The sequence below is a fragment of the Magallana gigas genome, chromosome 6, assembly GCF_963853765.1.
Source record: "Magallana gigas chromosome 6, xbMagGiga1.1, whole genome shotgun sequence".
Lineage (NCBI taxonomy): Eukaryota > Metazoa > Mollusca > Bivalvia > Ostreida > Ostreidae > Magallana > Magallana gigas.
In genome coordinates this window covers 44,731,117-44,751,655 of record NC_088858.1, presented here as the reverse complement: position 1 = coordinate 44,751,655, position 20,539 = coordinate 44,731,117, and the positions used below count along the sequence as shown (strand labels likewise).

Sequence of the window (20,539 nt, the reverse complement as noted above, 5' to 3'; positions counted from 1 at the left end):
ATAGTTCCTCTACATTTTCACAACAAACATGTATCAAATCAAAGTCGCTCATTTTCGTACAGGAACGAAATACAATTTGTTTACTCCATCTTTTGACAGTATTCCTGTGGAGTATATTACATGTCGAAACATGACTGGGTCGCTATATTTAGATTACTGAACTACCTATAAATATTTCACAGTTACTGGAAGTGATAATGGCAAGTTGTTCATACTTTCACAGTTACAATATGAAAGGCATGCAATGTTTTTACCCTATTGGACATCCGTTGCGAAAAACTACTGTCATAAACAAATATAAAATAGTTGAATTGAAACAAATGTCCTTAATATTAAATGTACAAATTACCAAAGAAAAAAGACGATATTCGCGATTAAAAAAAGCAAAAAATGTTACTTTTATCCATTTTAAATAATTAGTGAGAACCATTTTGTTATTAAGATTGAAAAAAATGTCTGTCAGCCAAAATTCATTTCACTAAAATGGCTATTTTAGAGAAACAATGGTAACTTCGTCCCGTGCGGATTGAGTACCAGGTGCTACCATTTGGAAACAAGTCGGCGCAAGCGTACTGAACTCGCCGTCTGCTTTAGGTTTAGTGGGGCGTCGGTGGCCCCTGGATGTTTTACTTCCGGACATTTCATTTCCTCTCGGGATATCTGGATCCAGTTCTTTGATTTTCAATCCGTGACCGTGTGGTTTTTTCTCCATATTTGCCAGATCGGTCGTTGTTATGGTTCTTTCGTGGAGCTGCTGAAGTAATTGTCGAGCAACTTTCCCCTGCTTCGAATTTGGCGGGAATTCATTGATGTATGCTTCGATGGCTTTTACGATAAGTTCGTCATATACCCCAGAAACAATATCAATTTTTGGAAGATTCAACGGTTGTCCGGGCTTTCGGGATCTTGGTGTTCCGAATGCCGTTTTTGGAATAGGTGTGTTCATGTACCTCTCGAAGTCTTCACGTTCACTCATTATGGTTGGCATGGTATTTGGACGGTTGCCAAAATTAGAAATCAGCCTTCTTGGAATTCCTATTGTACCCCCTCGAATACTTGGTAAATCTAACCCTTCTGCAAAATGGACCTTCCTTCCCGATTCGCTTTGAAGAGTTTTCCGATACACTTCCATAGCTTTACCCTCCATGGAGGAGTTTGAAGAGCCCAAATTTTTTCTTTGAAGATCCGCAGATATGTATGGGAGCTCTATTAGGCGCGGCGGTGATGCCTTACCAGGAAGGTAAGCGCGATGATCGTTGAAGTCTCGTAAATCGCCGACCGAAAGGTGTCGATCTGTCGGACATTCGTCATCCGCCCTGTCCATTGTATTATATGTGGTTATAGTGGCTGGGGTTGGCGGCGGGATCCTGGGAGAGGAGGCACCATAGAAAAAAGGGAAGTGTCTCTTTGCAACCACTTGTTTTCTTCCGCCGCCAAAATTTCCGTCACTTTTGGAAACAATTGGGCAATTATCGCCTTGCTTCTTTTTTCTGCGCTCGTGTTTATTTCTTTTCTTCTCACTTGAATGGCAACTGACGGAACTCCCTAAACTATCAAAGGAACTCAAACTCAAGTCAGTTTTCGACCTCTGTAATCGGTCAACCGAAACTACAAAATAAACATATGGCATGTCTCCATTCGTTGGAGATTTACGGTTGGCTGACAACGGCACCATTTCTGCTCCAGTCGGTACCGACTCATGCTTAGGTTTATGGGAGGTATCCGGAATAACATACGTATGTGGTGTTCGCGGCATGAAGGAGTCTCCGGCTCTTGGGATGGGCCGTAGGTTGATGGACAGAGTCTTCTGTTTCTCAGCGTGTCTTGCTCTGGACTCCTCCAGTTTTTGTTGGATGAATTCCATTCGTTTTCTGGTGAGTTCCTTCCTCGTCATTGACGATGCCTGCTGTTTCTTGTACTTGACGATTTCCGTGCCGCTCTTATCGTCATCTGTCTGCTCTCTTGTGACGTCATCTTCGTTTGCCATGTCACTTGAGCCTAATCCCTCCGCGGTGAGAATAAAGTACGGTGTAACCTTGGACGCCATCTTAATCGTTGTTTTCAAGGCCAATTACTGAGTAAAAAAAACCAAGCAGTTTAGATATTATCAAAACCGATTTGGTTTGACTTTTCCTATAGCGTCACGATCATTTCTGTCAGCTACGTCATGCATAAATTATACACGCCGCCGGTGTGAAAACTATATGATTTGTTAACTCCTATTTTTAGGCCGAGTTATCAGTATACGCTTATGCAATGCCAGAGCTGAAGGATTTCTCAGAACAGTTTATTTCCCCCCAATATTATTCATTCAAAATCGACTATCCCGTATGTTTAAATTCTGTGCTAAACTCTCTCTCTCTCTCTCTCTCTCTCTCTGTGTAAACGGGTGTTTTAAAAACCATAGCCTCAAGCTACGGTCCAGAGTACGGCGTTATAAAAAATATAATATTTAAAAGTTGCATGTGCTAAGCGTTCATTTCATGTAAATACCGTAAATGTATAATGCACATGTATTACCTACTAACTTGCCAGTCAAAGTGATAGGTATGAATTCCTCGATTTCTACACCTTTCGATCGGCAATCGACAGTCAATAAAAGTATTGAACGATGGTGTGAAAGAACGAGACGGAAGTGGAGAGTGCAAGGAGGTTTGTACATGTGCGTCTTCATTAGGCAAGTGTCCGATTCGTTTCTCTTCTGTTGCCCTATCACTTTCGGTGTAAATATATATACTAAAATATCCACAAACCATTTACTGCAGATTTCTTTATTTTACCTGTCTCTGAACCCCCGATCACCCGCTCCATACATGAACACTGGTTTGTTTACATACATAAAAATACAGTTCTTGATCCGCTTTCCGAGTACGGTTAAAGGTTGTTTAATAGGAGAAAGTTTGGGGCGGGTAAAGCTACAATTATTAACAGTAGTAAACTAAATGAAGAATTATTTAAATGGATTATTTGCACAAAATGTGGTATGGTATGATGTAAATATTTTTAAAAAATAGTGTTATTTTTATACGCGGCAAACTGCCGTAAAGTTTTTTTGTACATGCAAGTATTGTATGCACTGTAGCTTTATATTTTCTAACCCAAAATTTATACACAGAGCTACAGCTATATATGTTATGTACCGTATGTATTGTTTTATCACAAGTGTACACTTTCGAAAAATAGCCCAATTTCGACAGTCACGAGTACCCATGTGAATTTTTCATTCTCAGATATGTTGTTGTTCTGTCCGTGCATAATTTAGTCTTAGTTAACCAGCAGCCAATCAGCGGTAAGCTGAATCCACCAATAAAAAAACTGTGGTTAAGGTGCGGGTATTGTTTATGTATGACGTAGCTGAAAGAGTTGAACGCGACGCGATCGAAAAAGTCAAACCAAATCGGTTTTAGTAATATCATGAACACAACAAAAATTATGCGTCAAAAAAATTATAGGATTTGCTTCAGATTTTCTCAGAATCAGTGTATATTCTATTTTAAAAAAACGCTTGAATTTTTCGCGAGTTCGGTATTTCTCGTAGAGATGATTACCAAAAAAGTGTTTGTATCAATAATTTTTTTTTCATTTTTCCTCGCTACTGAAGTTCATTTTATAAAAGTATGCACCGAGAGCTATATGAATATGAAATCCTTCCTTGAGAAATTTTTCACTCGGTACTTAATTAAATAGTAAAATGCGTTCTTGGGTGATTCATGCTGGTAAGAGTGCAACGAGCATTGCGGAAAAAATACATAATCTGCATAAGCAGATTTTTTTTTATTAGATTTTGTAAATAGAAAATTGTAAATAGATCTCTTTTAACCTCAGCAATAACGTTTGCCTCCTTAAGGGGGATATGCGGCCATCTTGTACATTTGAGGATAAGAATTTAAGCATTTCTTGAACTGGCTTGTTTCTGCCCAAAGCTGACCAAAACGTTTGCCTAAAGATAAAAAAGCAATAAATATGAGGTTCTACGGGTTGTTTTTTTTTTTTTAATGCAAATTATGAACACAAGAAAAGAACAATGCCTTTTTATACACTCAGAAGAGCGGTCGATCTGCGCAGCTGCAGACTTATTTAGAAGATTTAATTATCTGAAAAAAATATGAAGAGGGTTCATTAATGTCCTCTCTACAACCGTTTGTAGAGAAAAAGTTTAATATAGCACATTAATGTTGTAACTTTGCCTCTATTTTTATCTGTTGGCATGGGATCTATTTTTAGAACAAGAAAAATCCAGTATATACTTAGAACTCATGTGTCTATGGAGACACATTGACGTTATATTTTCTTATATAGAAGAAATAAATGTCAATTCAAAACTTGTCTTTAAAAAATATATACATATATTTTTCGATGAAAATATAACTTCAATGTACTTCCATAGACCCAGTCAAAAGTATCTCGTGAGAATTAATAGTTCCTGAGACCAATGTTAAGAATAGTGTACCATACTTTGAGACAAATTTGCAGTCTAAATAAGCAAGCTTAGACCTTTTTCCTCATCAATTGGTTGTAGAGAGGACAACAACGACCTCCTTTCATATTTCAGATTTTTTAATCTTGAATTTAAGTCTGTAGCTGCGCACTTCTAGGTGATTAAAAAGTGCATTATTCTGTTCTAGTGTGCATAATTTGCATACAAAACAACATGTAAAACCTCATTTTATCTGCTGGAAACAGTTTTGGTCTGTTTCCAACCAAAACAAGCCAGTTCAAGAAATATTTACGTTCTTATCCTCAAATTTACAAATATATATCTACATGTGTGAAAATTGACCCAGTCATAAGTGAGTATTTGATAATAACCCTTGAATGATGTCGAGAAGTCGGGCGGCCTGACTTTTTGACAGCATGTTAGTGTTATAGTCAAATACTCATGGATACATTTACCACACAGGAGCATACTAAATCACCTCGCTTGTACAAGATGTCGGCCTTGTGTTATTTTCCTTGCCGAAGTTTTCATTAAAGGTTCCAGGTTTTTATACGTCTATTGGATTTACGCAACTCCCTGAAACTCAATCCTTATTACCAGCACATTTTCCATACTGAATATTGACTGTTGTGAAATCAGTCATAAAATGTGCGAAGAGAAATGAAGGGCTCGAAATTGTATATAGATGATGGATTTATTGTAACAGAAGTCGAGAGCATCTGTTCTATAAGTATATGCATATTTTAAATTATATAAAAGAGTGGTTATATGTGATTGCTTGATTGATAGAAAAAAATGCACGCGAAAAAAGACCGCCATTTCCGACACGATCAAATAAAAATAGCGTTGTGAACAACACATTTGCACGTTGAAGGCATGGAATAAAAATATGAAATTATATTCTGTTATGTATCATATATGAAAAGGAATGGGTAGTATGCACTTTTCCTGAATAAATATATGAAGTGATACACGTAACTTGAAGTGAGTATGCCAAATTTCGAGGGATGGTGCTATAAAAAAAATTCATTGATTTTAAAATTATTTTTAAAAAAACCGTTTGGTGAGTATTTACACAGAAAAGACTACTCGTAGATTTGAGAAATCCATCGGACAGAATTTCACAAAAGATGTGGAAGAATGTGAAAATTTGGCTTTTTCCCATAGTGTCCAATAGTAAAAACTTAATAACCTTTGGAATGACAGGGAAAACCCGATTAAAAGAATTGTAAAAAATTGATATCGTCATAATAATATAGGTAAGCATTTTCATTTAAATTCTAGGAAAGAACTTGAACAGTTTAAGGTTTTTGGTGGGTTTTTTTTATCGTTTGACTATGTATAACAAATTTTCATTTGTTTCTGACCCTATAGATTTGTTCGTCAATCATTCACACACATCTATATACATATACATATACTGAACATACTGTATATACACGGTATATGGTACACCTGTGTAAATTCTATATTTCAATTTAAACATTTAGCGAATATATCAATTACAGAATTCTATTAAACCACAAAGTTACTCTAATTCTAGTTTATAAATTTAATAAGTATTGTAGACCACAACAAATAAAATAAAATTCAAATTTTGAACCAAGACATAGTAGTTTAAGATAAACGATGTTGACAATCTGTAGAGAAAGGAGAAATACTTACTTTGCGACACTCTTAATCACCCCATTCCTAGTAGAGCGAACCATTTTTTCGAAAACGCCATTTTTTCTTGTTTCCTTTTACAGTAAATAAAACGATACTCATATAAGCATGAAAACTCAGCGAAACCCTTAATCCTGTAGTTGTTCTGAAATATTCCTAATTCTTAGATACAAGTCAGACCCGATACAAGTTTGCTTAGTTTTCTTCTACTCTATTTGAAACTGGTACATATAAAATATCACTCGCTAATCTACTGTTATAATGAGGATTAGCGGCCCGTGCTTGAATATCTAGACAATAAACATGTAATGCTTTAAATCTGTTTTATATTAAGCGCCTTAATATTACTTAACTGTTTAAATACAAGTGTTTAAAGGTCTATGCGAGCCAGTGAGTTTTGGAGGCTAAGGGACTATAGCTTTTATCAAAAGAAAACAGAATCCATGTTAATAATCATCCAAGTTCGCAATTGTTTATCAAACAAGATTAATAACTTTTGTAATCGTGTAATCGGTGTCATGTCATTTCACTCATTTGATGAAGTGATTTGGCAAACTTGGAGATTTGTCGATGTCATATTGTCCCGCCATCTTGATCTCTGTCCTAAATCACCTGCCTTTGTTCGAGGTTGACGTAAAATTTGTTTATCGATTCAAATCTAAAGCTATTTTGAAAGAAAATCGTTAATAAACTAAAAAATCAAGATGTGACAGAAAGATACACAGTTTTAGTCTTAATTAAAAGTATGCGGGAAACAAAACACGAGCATGAAGAATTGTCATAAAATGACAATAAGCGGCGCACTTAGTCAAATATCAAATAAGCATTTTAGTACTGTAGTTTTACAATTCTTTTTATTTATCATTCATTATAATCAAAATTTCCCCCAAATCGTACCTGAAAGCAGGGACGTTAGTATATACGCCCCTGCTGATAGAAAACGGAAGAGATTTCATTCAATGTATGACGGAGGAGCGACAACTCAAGGCAAGCTTTCCTGTTACGTGCATTCATTTTGGTAATGTCTCCCCGGTAGAAAGCTAAATCGGCAATCATTTTGCTTCATGCTATCGATAAAAATATGTAGAGAAGATTTTATAGATTAATAAAGCACAATATCCTAAATTATTACTTAAAGCAATAGTGTGTGTGTGGGGTGGGGGGGGGGGGGGAGGGGGGGTGGGGGAGGAGGGGGTTGCCTTCATTTTTTTACGCGATCAACCAACGTATAGATAGGTTAGGTTCCTTCGTATTGCATTTCATTCAGTACGTGTTGAAATGATATGAATTGATGAATAACGATCGTGAATTTCCTAATAAAATCATTGATGTAAAAAAAAAAATTACATCAGAAAATACATCTAAAATTATTCTTTGACAATAAAATACTAAAAACTGGTGCCTTTTTGTTTTACTCACTCGCTTACTTTTTCTTTATATATTCTTGATTTGAGGTAGTTTTGGCCCATAAATCATTTTTTATTTGGAATTTTATTTCTGATATAAGGTAACTGTTATTGTTTAATTTAAAAAAAAGTTATTATGCAATCCTAAATATCAAATTTCTAATATGATGTAAAAAAAAAATAAATTAATTCACAGAATATATCTCTGATGCGTATATGCTTTATGTTTGGGTCGTGATTGGGAATTCAATACGAAGATGGTGTTCGAAATTACTGTCAAACGGTTGTCGAAATTGTACATTGTCGTTGAACTGACAAATGTGTACGTGAACTGACACGTATGATCTGCATGCAAAGAAACTGTTCGGTACAACCTGTTTAAAATAATTCATTTTATAATATATTGTAATTTAATTGATTAGTTTTTTTTTTAATTCAAATATTCAACTGGACTTCATCGATCTGAATTACCGGTACTGGGCATACTGTCCAACTTCATAAGCACTGTGCGTTCTTTCAATACTTTGATTTTAAAGGTATATGTGTACAAGACGTCCCAAAATTTGTACGATTTCGACTTTAAAATAAGCGAAGTAGTATGATAAAAGTTCATCTAAAAATGTTACAATAAGCAGTTACGGAAATTACCGTGCAAACAGACAGAAATTACATCGGGCTCGATATACAAAATTCATACTTTCGTTTTGTGTTGCGTTTCGTAAGCTGTAGTTGTCACTATTGCATTGGCGTGTTGTGTTGGTGTTCCAGAACCTAGTATGTCTGTGTACAAGCAATTCATGAGACTCGTTGAGGCATGGCCAAAAGATACATCAAGGAAAAAGGACTTAGGCCTTTTTTTAGAGAAAAGAGTAAGAAGGGCATTTTCCAAGACAGAGGCGTCAAACGTAAATGAGAAAGAGTGTCGTGAAATGTATGAAGCTCTTGAAAGAATATCAAATGATAATGCTTTAAAAAAATATCCGTTGGAGGAAAGTTATCGGAAGATCACTGTTAGTGGACTAGACTATGAAGGTTGTCATTTTATGAATTCTGTAAAAAGAGAAGAGGAATTCAACAAAAAACTTTCTACAAAGTTGACAAATGTTATACCATCATTTCTAAGAAGAGGACATGTGGCTAAAAAATCTTCGTGAAGATACAGTACATCAAAAGACTATAATTGTGCACGTTTTTCAATAATTGATTTAATTAAAACAGTCTATTTTTTAACTGATGAATTAGTTTGAAAATTAAATTGTTATGTAATCTTTATTTTTTTTTATGAAGCACATATATAATGTGAAGGTTTGATGAAATGTAAGCAATCGTTGATCAATTTGTTTAAGTTTATCATTTTAAAGAATGTACGTGTATGTTTCCTGCCCCAATATACCTCTTCTGATGCATTCAACCAGGGACGTATATATACACATCCCTGATTCAACTTTGACGCTGTCATTAAACTTGATTTGATCACACTATTTTTTTATGTTGAAAATATAATATGTTTCTGAGATAAAATAAACATACTGAATACTGGTACTTGTTAAGCAATATTCAATAAAAACAAAATTTAAATTGAATTTCATAATCTCAGCATGATTTTGTAAGGTTGGAACTCTGGAAAATGGACAAGCTATTAATAGTTAAGTGAATTTATGTTAAACCCATATATGTAGCAAAACAATAAATTATTAATTAAAATGAATTTAATGGTCTTCAAACTTGATGACATAATGCAAATTCAAGTTTAACCCTCTATGAAGGAATTAACAGATATCATATGTAATAGCAAAAAAAGAAAACCAAAATTATAGATTTTGTACAAGTAAAGGACAACTCCAAATGCAATACATGGTCATGTACAAATAAAAATCTGAACAAGCTACCATACCTAGTAAATGATTAAATATGCACTATAAATGGTTCTTCATGTGAATAAACAGTGACCTTTGTAAAATGATTGGAAATAGAGTTAAGGTCATTGGTTCCATAACAAAAATACACTGTTGTACACAAAAAATAAACACGTATAAAACACACAATTGGTCTTGTCAACTCATTACTGTAAGTATGTTGCATGTTTTAAATTGCAAATCCTTTGAAATGAAGATATAACAAATCTGGGATGTATCTTTTATTGCATATGTAATATTATGCTATTAAATGTAAACCGGTAAATCTTTTTTAATGTACACAATTGCAAACATAATTTTGCTATACAAAAATTGGTAGCCAAAAAAATTTGGACAGTTTAAATAAGAAATCAACAGTATATCCAATTTAAATCATTTTAATATGTATACACATTCACATAAAAAAAATGGGTCTTTAAAAGCATTTACTGTGTATTGTAGCAAGTACAAATAAAATGGATTTCTCAGCAGGTATTTTTTAATTACTGTATATGTACAAGTAAAAGAAAAGCAATTCCTCTAAAAAGCTCCACCAAAAAAATTGGACATCGTAAGTTGTCTTTTATGGTGTTTGGATCTAATACTACGGTGGTAAATACTGTAAAAGTTGAAATATCATTGGAACAAAATTTTTTTTGGACGTACTGATTATGGAATGACCACAGATAATGTAACTCAAACAATAAGCTCCTGTTTCTCTTCAAATTCTCGCAACTTTTCCAAAATGTCTTTTCTGGGAATCTTCTCCAGATCACTTTTCAGGTGTCCATAAGTGTAGTTTTGGAAGTCCTTTGAGTTCTGAATGAGTTCCAGAAAAGGACTTTCAATCATTCTCCTCTGCCATTTTTGTTTGATTGTGTAAATATTTCCGAAGTTCCAGCCATGAAGATGAGCTAATTTCTCCCAATTCAGTTGTGGGCTTTGAAATAAGTCCATCTGTGACTGAATGTATTCAATTACAATGTGGCTCAGATTTGTCAAAGGGAGGTGGTCGTAATCACTGATTGCTTCTGAAGCCCCTGCAGCTGCTAAGAGATAAAATCATTTATGACCAATCAATTTTGAAGAAGTAAAGGAAGTTGTCCAATTTTTTAATTGTACAGGATATTATATACATGTATTACATTATGTAACTTTTTTTCTATAAGTGAAATATATTTTGCAGTTTGGCTAAAAAATAGGTACTACATGTACATGTATTTATAATTTTTGCAATATATTCCTTAATATTGACTGCCTGTATATGAATGATATTAACACGTATTTAGGAATCAAATATTTTGTGTTTGAGATGAATTAGAAATTAAGCAAAAAATCTTTCACAAAATCATGTTATAAGGTATTCCTAAGTTGCTGATAGCAATTACGGTACAATAATAATAAAAAAAAATCTTAAGTCAACCTACCACTGTCTTCTGAACATGGTTTGTGTGATGTCTCTGAAGAAGCTCCGCCAAAAGTCTGAAAATGCTAAAATGAAGAAAATGAAAAACTGTAAGACAACACTCTAAAAGGAATTGCAGTAAGTTTAAATCATTTTATATTTACCCCCCCCCCCCCCCCCCCCCCCAAAAAAAAATTCTAAACAAACAAATAGTAATATAATGCATGTTTTAAAAAGGAAATGCTACCACTATACAAACCGAGTTATTCAGACTTGGAGAAGAGCGTGAGATTTGCTGGTGCCTGAGGTGAGATATTGGCTGAGGTGAACCAGTTTTGTAACCCTTGTTGACAGTGGTTGACAGATTTTCTGGAATTCCTGAAAATGCCCTGGGTTGTGAGTTTGATGATCTGATTTGGGTATTGTCTGCAGAGAATAAGATATTGATTAACTATAAGAAAGGAAATGAAATTCAATAAATAACACAGGACAGAGATTTGCCATTCAGTCAACTGAAAGATGACTGAAAAGTACATGTAAGGAAAAGTTGACTGCATGCCAAAGGTTCATCTTCAGTATACATCAAGATGATAAATAGGGTCTGAATAGTGAACTAATGTAAAGCTGATACATGTAGGTCCAACGATTAGATCAGCTAATCCAACGTGCATCTTATAGTAAAAATCAACTTAACAGTATCTTTTTAACAATTTTTTTTTACACTTAAATTGTATTGGAAGCATATAATATTTTCAAATGATGTACTTGTGTTCATTTTTAACCTACATATTAAGTGAGAAAATGATACACAAACTAATAAGATTAAAAAGGACAACAATTACCCATTTAAAATCCAAAGTGCAATTAAGTCTCGCGTGTAAAATGATGGACAGTACTGTTTTTGGTGCATTTTGCACTATAAAAATTGTTGATGCGTACCTGGATTGGAATGTTGGATGCCTGCAGAGTTGACAGGTATGTTTCTGTGAAAACTTGGCACCTGTCGCATATTCTGGTCAATCGTAAGAATTTCCTGCCTGAACTGGGGCTGGCTGAAATTATTGTTATACCCTTGCTGATGTGCTGGTAACTGGTACATGTATAGCCTGGAGGGTGAGCTCTCATGGCGAGGCATGGCATAATTTGTCTGAAAACCCTTTTCCAAATTTGAAACAGCACCCATCTGCTGAACAGGATGCTCCAAATGAGTGGGTCCAACCACAGAGTGCTCCAAGTTTGGGGGAAACAAGTTGGAGCTGTGGAATGTCTCATTGGTTCCACAGAAAGAATTCTGCCTGATTTGACCCTCTGTGGGGAAGTCATTGTTGCTGCAATCTAGGCACAGGGAGAAAGAAAATCTCATGGCTTCTGGACCTGAGGAGTTTGTAACACTGAAGCACATTGGATTAGACATGGCAGAAGCAAGCTCATTTGGATAAGGAGGTGTTGAGTACAGCTTCACATTGTCCTTAATTTGGTTACATTTTTGACACCGAATACCAGAAGTAGACAAGTACATTGGATGATAAGATGTCGTAAAACTTTGCATCAAATCCTGTCTGTTCATTGATTCAGAATGCACTGATATGTTTTGATTTGGCATCATTTCTGTAGGATTACAAGTTTCTTGTACTGGGACTGGTAAATTGGGACTCTGCTCTCCTTGTAAATATTGTATATTTTTAGAATTGGTACTCTGCATAGCAATCTGGTTGGTCATCTCTGGAGTCTGAGAGCCACTGCATGAAAAAGAGCAATTTACTCCCCTTGACCGCAGTAACTGCAAGTCTGTCATGTCCGATTGTCCAACAAACACCATTTGTACACTCTGACAAGTAGTGGTCTCAGAGAGTCTGCCCTGCCCCTGTGTAATATTTGCAGTGTTACTCAGCGTTAACTGACCTCTTGTCTCTGACCCCTGAGGCCTTGGGATTTCATGACTAACATGCTGGTCTTCCTTTTCTTTTTCAGCAAATGTTTGTGACTCAGGCACACATGTATGTTGCATATTCATTCTTACATCCTCTGTGTTTTTCATACTATCTTCTTTTGATATGCATACTCGCAACTTGGTGCTGGTTTTTTTTGACAAAGACTGCACATTTTCTATATTAAAATAAAAATTTAGATTTGTATTTAAATACAAACAATTCAAATATGACTGTCATAGTTTATTAAACAAGCAATATCAATATAGTGATAAAATGAGTGAATTGAAAAATACTTGTAAAGCTTCTACCTCCCCTAACTAGAAGCTGTAACTGATCCAGTTATACCAATGAAAGTCAATTTGCCTTTAAATTCTAAATATACCTGTACATCCTTAGCAAATAGCAAGGATGCCACTAATAGAGACATGTGCATGTAGGAGATTGTGTCATCCTTAACCCCTCTTCCTTTTTGCAAAATTGAAAATTCAACTTCAGAAGTGATGCAAGTGTAATCCTGATTTGCCTCCCCCTCCTTTTAAACTATTGTTAAGGGTTCCATAGGGCCCCTTCTCCTTGGACTGTGATGTCTAAGTTTGGTACCTACCTGTGTGAGTGTGTGCGTTCTGGGTGGAGTTCATTGTTCCATCCTTCCCACTGCTGGACAGAGAGGATCCCGTCTCAGTGGAACTGGTAGAAGTGAAGGAATTATGGGATTCCTGAGGATCACAAGATAAAACTAAAAAAAGAAAAAAAACCCTAAAAATTAACATCTACCGTAAATAAAATGAACCTGAGACTTTGATAATAATATACTCAAACTTCATAAGGAGTGCAATCATTTAAACAATAAAATGCTTTCTTTGGTGATTCATTTGGGATATGAAGGTAGCAACATTGCAGAAAAAATACATAACCCACGTTAGCGGGTTATGTAATTTTTTTCTGCATTGATCGCTACCTTCATAACCCAAATGAATCATCAAAGACAGCATTTTATTGTTTATATTAACATCTTTCTTTTAGTTAATTGATAAACTGATTATGAAAAGTAAGTAAAATTCACTAAATTACTGTCAATGTCCGTATTAAGTACGTTAGCTAAAAGAAACAGCCAAATTGCCTCCTGTGAGACTTTGAGTCTGACATCGTCATGATTATTTCGTGCAGTCCCTGATTTTTTTCTAGGTCGCTGTAGGTTTGGACCAATTGATAAACAGGGCGTGTCTATATCTGTCCTGTCAGTTTCTTATCAGTTTCAGCGGCTGTAGATTTCGACCAATCGATAAACGGCAAGCGTGCAGATTTCAGTCTGGCTGTTTCTTTAGAGCTATGAATTAACTATAGGTTTCCGTAAGAAATAGAGGGAATAATACTTTGTAGATGTTAATATATACTTATTAAAACAACTTTTATTTATTAAGAGCTGGTTAATGTATTTTTAAATGCAAAACTCACTACTTTCAAACCTGCAAAACATCAAAATCAAGACCAAAAACTGTTTGGTTCTATGCGAAACATTTCAAAATACAACACATCAGGCAGCTACTTTAATTTGCAAAGGGGTATAACTAAATGTTCGTATTTTATTTTAACATAAAATTGAATATTGAGTTATTCCCCCTTTTTCAACATGGCAAAAAAAATTAATCAGTACATAGTATTTGACAATGTGACTCTGCCTGAAAACTGATATACCCCGGTATATATTTTTTGGCCATTTCATTGTCTAAGTAAAGACACAGTGGTATGCTCTTTATATTTAAGGCAAGGAAAACGTCAAGATACTCCTACATCATGCAAAGTTTAACTTCAAAATAGCAGTTTTTCAAAGAATGTAAACTATTATTATATTATTCATATTAATCAATTTTACCATCATGATAATCCAATATTGTGTTGTTAACTGATCTGTATTGACTACCACTGTTGCGGGCGTAATTGTCAACTTCAATAGACTCCTTGTCCACGGTATTCCACTCATTGCGTAATTTCATAGCTGCCAAATCTAGTGAGCGTGAATTGATTTCTGAGGAGAGAAGAGATTCAATGAAAAATTCTAAATCAATTAATGTATCAGGGTCTACATATTGTCTACATATTATACATTTTCTGTTCCTAAGTCGAAAGGACAAAGGACTAGTTATCACATTTTCATACTAAACCCCGATTACATCACAGTGTTTGTTTAGTTTAATATTACAAAATGCAGGGTTATCATTGATAAAACGATAGAAAGATAGGGTAGAAAAAAATTCTGAAGATTTTCCCTTGTATATTTTCTTGTTTGAATATTGCACCCCTTCTGGATTTTAACTACTGATACTGGCACATAAATAAAAATTATCTTAAAATAATAAATTTTTTATCCTCATCATTGCTGGTTTTAAATTTGAAATAAAAACTATAACAAAATCTATATTTTATCAAGAAGTCTGACAGTGTCTATAAATAGAATATTTCTGGTGCACTGGCTCATTAAAATATGATTATTTAACATCCCCCATTAAAATTTTTTTTCGTTCATACAAGGATGCTTTAATTGTTTCTCAGGTGAGCTATAAAGGTTACTGATTAATATGATCACTGTAAGAATCAACTAAACTTTGACGTTTTATGGTAAAGTAGTTTACCATCAGATTCTGTAGCTCTGCGATTCACAGAGGGAAGCTCCCAGATCTGTGCACACATGGTTGGAATGTTCTCGTTACAGAGATCGTAAACTTCACAGACCTCCTCCTCTGTGACATCATCAATAAACTCCTGTATCTCGCCCTCCTTAATCTGATACTTCATAAACACAACTCTACCACATTTGAACTGATCTACAAGTATAAAATTGGATTTGTAAAATTACCATAGTCTTCCCCACCGCTTAATTGCATTATCATTTCTTTGGGGAAAAATCTATTTCTCTCTGTTCTCTCAATAGTTAAATTTTAGGCTACAAAAATTTGAATTTGAAACAAAAATGAATTTCATACTTATCCAGTACCTCTGATTTTGTTCAGAAGCCTTCTAGATTTCTTGTGATCTAAAATATCATGCAGTGCCTGGTCTAGAACCACTATCACCACAATCCTACCATCCTGAATGACCTGAACCACTCTCTGACTATCATTGGGATCTACAAGTTAGAAAATAATATTTGCATATATATTGCAGAAGAAATGAATGTTTAGTCTCTTAAAAAATATACATGTACCGTAGTAACTACAATTTACTCCACTTATATTGAAATCGCTTATTTTGAAATTCCGCTTATATAAGGAATAAGGAATCATTCTTTGAGTATTATGAGTTGATAATTTCGGTCGGGGCGTGATCAAATCCAATAAAGCCCGAAGGGCTTTATGATAGATTTGATCACACCCCGACCGAAATTATCATCTAATAATATTCAAAGAATGATTCCTTATTACTTATATTTATATAATATTAAGCCACTGTACGATTATATATTTAAATATCAATAAGCAAACCCCACTGGCGCCTCGATTTGGCGTCATTTGTATTATGGGTTATATAGTACAAAATTGATACGTAGTGTTATCACAGGCAAAGACACTGGAAAATGTAAATATTTTGAAATAGAAATAAATCCCCAGTTTTTGCCTCTCATTTTCTTTGCATTGATATAACGGATATAATGAAATCAGTTATTTTGAAATATTGCTTATATTGAAGCCACTGATTGGTCCCCATAGGTGATAATTAGTTGTTTTTATAACGGTTATACATTGTATTGAAGTACTCCCTGGCGGCTGTCGTCACGGATAGTGACAGTAATTATGCCAGACTGACCGGTTGATATACAAAGGTGTTAATTGATAAGTTCTCATCATGTGTGTTTTTATACTTCTAAAGTAAACTTTATTCACTGTTGAATTTTTTGTTTTTACGTATACGGATGTATTGAGGCTATAGACGCAATATGGAAACCCCAAGGAAAAGAAAAACCTTATCTTCAGACACTAAATACGAACTAGTTATGGCTATTGATAAAAGGACAAAGCCTAAATTCGAAATAGCTAAGGGTGTTGAGATTATCGCAAGTACACTTACGATGATATACAAGCAGCGTTTAGCAGTACTGATTTGAATCGTTTGAGTCTGGTGATTTTTCTCTAAAACGTAAAAGAATGCGATCAGAGATTATGACGATGTTTAAGATAGTAAACAAAATGAAACTTACAAAACTTCTGTATATAATTTTAATCAAACTTTCAAGGACTAATATTCCATGTAATCTATTCACTGTATAACAGATACATGATGACCAAATAAAGTGTTCGGGTTTGGTTTTCTATGCTTACATCAGGATTGAACTTTCAAAAATGGCGGCTTCACGTCAGTCAATTTCGCTTATATTGAAATACGGATATATTGAAATAATTTGCATGGTCCCCTGAATTTCAATATATCCGGAGTAGGCTGTAGTTGCTGAATTACCATGCAATATGATAAATGCTGTCACACTAATTTGTTTTACTGTGACAATCATAAATAGAAAACAGGAACAACTCAATTTTTAAGTCAAAAATGGAAAATTGAGTTCAACTTATTTCCCTTTATTAATTATTCTTGCCAAGTCAAATTTTGACCCAAGAAACATAAGAGTTCTTTATTTCGGGATTTACTAGAGATAGACTGGCTCACTGTGACTGTTTTTCGGGATCAAGCTTTATCCACACCTGATTTGTTATTACAATATTTATATGCTAGGCTCCTTTGCAACCAGCTTTGATGGAGAATAGATGTTGGTTTACAGTATCGATAATTTACTGTCTTTGTACACAAATTTAATTGATGTCAATTTCAACAAACTTTGGTTATTTACAACTTCAAATACATGTACTGAAAAAAAATTATGTATACATTTACATACATACTGATTAAGAAAATATTAAATAGGTACTATTATAAGAGGATTATTGTAGAAATTCTATAAGACAAAATCATGACAAACTCAGATGAAAGACCATGATTTTAAGCTTTTTCACCTGTTAAGCATTCTTCCCGAAATGCTTCACAAGAATGGTACTTTTCTTCAAACTTTTTCTTCACCTCTCCCACCAGCCTCCCAACTTCTTCATCTGTAGATCTCAGTAACACTGCAAAAATTGAACAAATGTATGGCTGAGGAGCAGTAGCAGTTTTAATAATAGTTTTCAATTCTTTGATTTATTATGTATAAGTGCTAGTTTTGGCTATATGGACTGTGGATAATGGCCTTTGTAGCTCAGTGGTAGAACTCAATTTGACTAAAGTTGCAGGGGTCTGAGGTTAGATTCCCAGTCCAACTATATGTATTTTCCCTGAATCTATATGCTTTTTCCTGACCTTTCCTACTACAATTCTATTTCATATAGTCAAGTAATTGGCTCTTTCCACCTCTGGTGAAAGACCTCTCTTGATTTTTTAAAGTTTTTTAATTCTTTAATTTAAAATTTTTTTGGGGTGACTTTTTTCTTAATTAGATTTATCCAAACAATTAAAACTTAAATCATGATAATTAAAAGTTATGGCACCAAATGACCTTTTGTCTAAAAACTCCCAGAAAGTACAGAGTTATTTCCCTTTGAGCAGGAAAAGCTTGTTATTGCTATACTTCTCTGAAACCATACTGGTGCTGTACCAGTTATTGGCTAAGACCAGTTATCGGCTAAACTGAGGATTCGGGTTTATAGCATGCAACTATCCGAGATTTTTTAATTCAGTCGTCTGTTTCGAATAAAGAAAAGTAAGTTTGCTTGAAAACTTTCTTGAATATGTTTTAAACATGAGCTTTAACGATCATTGTTTACCGCTGATTTACATCTTCTCACTTTCAGCTTTGGGGAAAGTGACGTAATAAGTTAAAAATAGAATATGACCTCTTTCTGATACGTTATTATATCCCTTCTTTGAATTGACATATAATATCAATACATATAAAATTTCTAAACAATAGGAATTCACTAAATTCTGAGAGATTCATGGCGCAGTTGAACGCCTGATTGCACAATTATGTATTGAACAGCATACGATATTGTGTATTACCGTATGATGATAAACGGATAATTTTAGTAGTTTTGTTTATGTATAATAACTCCCATGACCTAAAGGCTGACCCCACAAGGGACATAATTCAATTTACACTTTGTAGAATATAAAATCAACATGTAAAGGGATTTTACTGTGTTATTATCACGAAGTCGATAACTGGTACAGTAAATCGTAAAAACTCGGCAAATTCGGAGCGTGCTAAATAGCACAAAAACAATATGTTCGGGTTCTAAGTGATGATATAATCTAACAGATTGATAAATAAGGATTCACCATTTAAAGTATGTCAAGTTTTATTCAAATATATCAAGAAATAAGGAAACACGAAAAGAAAACGTAAATTTATAGCCGATAACTGGTACAGCGCCAGTAAGAGTTAAAGAGTTGGAACATTTCCCAATGTTTTTTTTGTTAAGTTCACTTAAATGATTTTCTCCAATCTATTAATATCAAAACGTCCCGTACCCCCTTCTAGCTGTTATTCCCCTTGAAAGTATTTAAATTAAAAAAAACAAAAACTTTCAACTTTTTTACTAATGCGTTGTAGAGACATCGGACTACTTGTGATGAAAGCGTCTACCTTGGTTGATCAAAATGACATAAAGGTCAAAGGTCAAGGTAATTTGAAAATCTGTGGATTAATGAGTTTTCATATCTCTTTTGTTTAAGGTTGTATAGAAAAAAAATTTCATGGATGTAGTAGGTTTTTGTAAGAAATCTTAATATATAGCCCTTCAGTCACCGCCTTGAAATAGTTATAGCGTTATTGAAAACGGCATGCACAGTATTAAATGAAAGCATACCAGTATTAATTTTCCTACATTTAAAACCATCCAACATTATAAGTCTGCAGCTTGCAAACTAAATGATTTTCTATATCTTTCTATTGAGATCCTTTTGATTAGCTTCCTGTTAAAGCTAAAGCTGGTTTCAAATCGTGTCACTATCAGGAAATCATTACTTAAACGCCCTGCTGCAGAGATAGCTGTTAATTACTCAATGTTCAACCCAACGACTCTACATCTTGTAATTTATGCCATGCCACACAAAAACACTCAAAATTTTCTTTAAATTAATCTATGCAAAACTGGAAACTTCTAGTGCTGAAAAGTTTCAAAAGCAGTGACTAAACAGACCGACTGGCGACTGATAAATAGCAGTTACCATTATGGCATATCAAGTTATTTACATCCAAACTAATACTTAAGTATATTGACATTGCAAAATATTAATAAAGCAATATAAATTGATTCTTTTTTGGGCGATTTGCATCCCCTGATATAGCCAACTTTTCTTTTAAATAGATCAAATATAAAAATTAAGAAATGTAATTAACATTAAGCCACTGAGACTATAAAAAAAACCCCTAAAAATTAAGAAATGTGATTAAGCCACTGTGACAGCTAACGCAAGCTAATGCATGTGCTTCATTACTTCTGGTTTTGCATCATTAATGTATATTTTTTTAAGACATCTGTATCCTTATCTTTTATTAATTGGAACCAACCTTTTTAATTTTTTAATTAATACGCAATTTACATTAATGTCATGCTTTCACTTTGACTTACCTCTTTCCATCGCTCATCTGCACTTGGCAAGATGTCGCGTGAAATGTGGTTATAAATTCGATTATAAAACTGCTTGTTGCCAACTCAATATCAATTGTGGAAAATAAAAACAATAAACAAAGAATATATCATGAAAAAAAATGGAACTTCCTTATCTGGGAATCCCCTTTCAAAGCCACATCGGGC

The 20,539-nt window shown here is 34.2% G+C and overlaps 2 protein-coding genes across 3 annotated transcripts; both read right to left on the bottom strand.

The window, feature by feature from the left end:
- Positions 1-410: 410 nt before the first annotated feature.
- LOC105317373 (uncharacterized) lies at positions 411-6,343 on the bottom strand. Its single transcript, XM_011414007.4, has 2 exons — positions 6,104-6,343; positions 411-2,074 (listed from the first exon to the last, which is right to left on the bottom strand). The coding sequence occupies exon 2, from the start codon at positions 2,045-2,047 to the stop codon at positions 488-490; it is 1,560 nt and encodes a 519-aa protein (XP_011412309.3). The 5' UTR covers positions 2,048-2,074; positions 6,104-6,343; the 3' UTR covers positions 411-487.
- Positions 6,344-8,377: 2,034 nt separating this feature from the next.
- LOC105330998 (uncharacterized) lies at positions 8,378-20,524 on the bottom strand. 2 transcript variants are annotated; one of them, XM_011432983.4, is made up of 10 exons: positions 20,354-20,524; positions 17,741-17,851; positions 15,733-15,864; positions 15,371-15,562; positions 14,614-14,766; positions 13,345-13,476; positions 11,749-12,915; positions 11,069-11,235; positions 10,832-10,895; positions 8,378-10,453 (listed from the first exon to the last, which is right to left on the bottom strand). In XM_011432983.4, the coding sequence occupies exons 1-10, from the start codon at positions 20,361-20,363 to the stop codon at positions 10,101-10,103; spliced, it is 2,481 nt and encodes an 826-aa protein (XP_011431285.3). In that variant the 5' UTR covers positions 20,364-20,524; the 3' UTR covers positions 8,378-10,100. The 2 variants fall into 2 exon arrangements, with proteins under 2 accessions (XP_011431285.3, XP_011431286.3); XM_011432984.4 differs by having other exon boundaries at positions 8,378-10,450.
- Positions 20,525-20,539: the final 15 nt, after the last annotated feature.

Coding starts and splice junctions, on each gene's coding strand:
- LOC105330998 (XM_011432983.4), bottom strand. Junction 15,563..15,732: donor GCTTCTGAACAAAATCAGAG/GTACTGGATAAG, acceptor TTATACTTGTAG/ATCAGTTCAAATGTGGTAGA. Junction 11,236..11,748: donor CATCCAACATTCCAATCCAG/GTACGCATCAAC, acceptor TATTCTCTGCAG/ACAATACCCAAATCAGATCA.
- LOC105317373 (XM_011414007.4), bottom strand. CDS start 2,047: ATGGCGTCCAAGGTTACACCGTACTTTATTCTCACCGCGGAGGGATTA.